Genomic DNA, 3,454 nt, shown 5'->3' with positions numbered 1-3,454 from the left:
CTCCCGGTCCCTCCGAGGGACTCCCCCCCCCCCAGTCCCTCCGAGGGACTCCCCGTCCCGGACCCTCTGAGGGGCTCCCCGTCTCGGTCCCTCCGAGGGACTCCCCGTCTCGGTCCCTCCAAGGGACTCCCCATCCCGGACCCTCTGAGGGGCTCCCACTCCCGGTCCCTCTGAGCGGCTCCCCCTCCCCGACCCTCCGAGGGGCTCCCCCTCCCGGACCCTCCGAGGGGCTCCCCCTCCCGGACCCTCCGAGGGGCTCCTTGTTGAGCCTGTTGTAAGGAATCTATTCCTGGGATGTGCTGAGAGGGGTCTTTACACTTTGTCCCGGCAGAAAGTGAAGATTGAGCCAAATGGAAAATAACAGTTGAATTGAAGCATATCTCTCACCTGGACCGGGAGGAAGAGAATCTCTGGCATTTCATAATATCTTTCACCCACACTAGAATCCTGCAGCACCTGGTTAATGTGGTCCCAGCAGGCACCATCCAAATATAGACCAAACAGGAGGGCCCCATCCTCGGGTGGATCAGGGTGCTGCCAACAAAACCACACCATAGGGTATAAGACAACGTTGGTTCAGCTTTACCTCCAACCCCCAACCCTCCAAAACCCCATTATCCTGCCCAGTATACCCTGATCTTTATCCTGGGTAACTGTACCCCATCAGCACTCTGTATACTCCCCGGGTCTCTCTCCTGGGTAACTGTACCCCATCAGCATTCTGTATACTCCCCGGGTCTCTCTCCTGGGTAACTGTCCCCATCAGGACTCTGTATTCTCCCTGTGTCTGTCTCCTGGGTAAACTGTCCCCAACAGGACTCTGTATACTCCCCGGGTCTGTCCCCTGGGTAACTGTCCCCACCAGGACTCTGTATACTCCCGGGTCTCTCCCCTGCGTAAACAGTCCCCATCAAGACTCTGTATACTCCCCGTGTCTGTCCCCTGGGTAAACTGTCCCCACCAGGACTCTGTACACTCCCCGGGTCTCCCACGTGGGTAAACAGTCCCCATCAGGACTGTGTATACTCCCCAGGTCTGTCCCCTGGCTAAACAGTCCCCATCAGGACTGTGTATACTCCCCGGGTCTGTCCCCTGGGTAAACTGTCCCCACCAGGGCTCTGTACTCCCTGGGTCTGTCCCCTGGGTAAACTGTCCCCACCAGGACTCTGTATACTCCCTGTGTCTGTCCCCTGGGTAACTGTTCCCACTAGGGCCCTGTGAATTACACGTCCTGATCTTCACCCTTCGTTGTCCCTCATCTCTCGGCTTTCCCCTGAATATATTTTTGGGAGGGTGTGCACACACCTTGAAGGCTTGCAGCCAGATATTGGATTTGTGTTTATGGGTGTTGGAGAAATCCTTGGTTGGTTTTGTGGAAGACTGGACGTGGAACTCGAAGGTGACAAAGTCGACAGATAGCCCGTGTTTTCGAGCGTGGTTTTGTAACAGAGCTGTCAGGAATCCTGCGGTGGAACAGGGTGCTCTGTTACAAACCAGATTCTTTTTAACAACAAGATCAACTTCATCTTACACAGCACATTACCACCAGGTGAGCTGAAATCCCAAATTCCTGTTGGTAATATCATCAGGATAGTTAATCGATGATTATCTGTATGAGTTACAATCCCTTATAGACTTACTGAATGTGTAGATTTCAAACACCAAACTCAAAGTCTCAGTTTCCACAGCTGAGTATTTTGAGAATTCTTTTAACTTTCTAAAATAGTACCCGACTCACTGTTCAATCACCATCTTATTCCTCTATAATAAAACCGCAGCAACAACCACATCTCTCACATCAACAGCCAGTTTAAAAGGTTTAGCATAATTTGGGACTATTTAAATTCGGATGGGAGTGTGTATAGCTTTCAAGGTATGAAGTGAACTCTGACTCTGCATGGTCCATTCAATGTTCTTGCCTTTCTATAACAAACTTGTCAAAGGAACCACAGCAGTGTTGAAATTGAAATAAACTCCTGCCTTTCCACCACAAAGTCTCTTGTTTCATCTCGGACACTGGAAAATCCTAGGCAGCCCTTACTTTTGTATCTCTTGCTATTTGGCCTTTTTCCCACAGTGTGGCCCAATTAAGTTGCTTTTGCTTTGGCAAATTCACTTTTGGCCAACTTTACAACCAAATAGGTTCTTTACAGTTGAGGAAGCAATTTATTCCTAATTCCTCATCCCAGGTTTGGCTGATCACATCCAAGTCATCCATATTTAAAGCACAGGTGCAGAAACTTTGATGGTTAATCTCTAAGAGCTGGCTGGCACATTTTTCATTTGAATAGTATTCCTGTACATTGAAGAAATCCATCTGGTGTTACAAAAGCTGATATTTCTTTGGACAATATCACTAACCACTAAGCCTTTAATAAATCAATCTTTGCAACAAACCTCGCTTCTGCAAGCCATTTGATACAGTCTCTTAATCACGGAACTGGACATGAATTAACATTTGTTACCACATCCCACAGTCCAAAGATGTGCAGGCTAGGTGAATTGGCCATGCTAAATTGTCCGTAGTGTTCAAGGGTGTGTGGGTTATAGGGGGATGGGTCTGGGTGGGATGATCCAAGGGTCGGTGTGGACTTGTTGGGCTGAAGGGCCTGTTTCCACACCGTAGGGATTCTATGATTCTATGATTGCTATTACAATAATCTATATATAATTGTTGTGACTATCTAGCTCTAGTCCCATTACAATGGGTGAGCTCCAGCTACAATGACTAGGTGTAATAATGTCAATGTCCATCATTAACTTGAACTAATTACACAGGCTTCAGTCTGTGAGGATGGAACTGTGTGTGTGACAGAGATCTGTCCCAGCATATTTACATCTGTCAGTCTGTTATAGCTTTTGTAAATCAGCCAACAGTTTCCTGGGAGAGAGCATGCTATTCCATTTAATGTTTTAAACCCCTGTTTTTACTTGTGGTTCAACTTTAGGATTTTCCATTTCTGCTTCATTCTTGATTAGCTCTGATAGTTCGAATTCACTTCATTTCATCTCCCGCTGTAAACTCAAGTTCTCTCCTGACAGTCGCTCCTACTTCTAGTGAAGGGAAAGGTCCCCACAATCAATGATGCTGCTGCAAAACAGTTCATCAAGAGGTGATCGGGAATTAAAGGTGATCGGGAATTAAAGGTGCTTTCGCCACTCCCTGACAAAAGGGCAGGTAAACTACGAGCCAGGCATTGATGAGACTTTAAAACATAGGGGCAGAGGAAGGCCATTCAGCCCATTCAGTCTGTTCCAACATTCAATTAAAGTACAGCAGTTCATTCACTGAGGGGCCAGTACAGGCCTCAGTCTGTGAGCGGCCAGTACAGGCACTTGGTCTGCGAGGGGCCGGTACAGGCACTCGGTCTGCGAGGGGCCAGTACAGGCCTCAGTCTGTGAGCGGCCGGTACAGGCACTCGGTCTGCGAGGGGCCGGTACAGGCACTCGGTCT

General features: G+C 48.5%; 1 protein-coding gene across 1 annotated transcript in view; it reads right to left on the bottom strand.

Moving 5' to 3' along the window:
• Window positions 1-3,454, bottom strand: part of LOC125483088 (dynein axonemal heavy chain 14-like) — a 13,312-nt gene that overhangs the window by 1,095 nt on the left and 8,763 nt on the right. The window contains exons 6-7 of the mRNA XM_048596613.1: window positions 1,306-1,463; window positions 388-534 (exon numbers count right to left, since the gene is read on the bottom strand). Of these exons, the coding sequence (XP_048452570.1) occupies window positions 388-534; window positions 1,306-1,463 (305 nt within the window). The remainder of the gene's footprint in view (window positions 1-387; window positions 535-1,305; window positions 1,464-3,454) is intronic.

Source organism: Rhincodon typus, chromosome 5 (assembly GCF_021869965.1).
Source record: "Rhincodon typus isolate 14 chromosome 5, sRhiTyp1.1, whole genome shotgun sequence".
Lineage (NCBI taxonomy): Eukaryota > Metazoa > Chordata > Chondrichthyes > Orectolobiformes > Rhincodontidae > Rhincodon > Rhincodon typus.
Note: the sequence above shows the minus strand (reverse complement) of the source record. Positions and strands in the feature narration are given on the sequence as shown.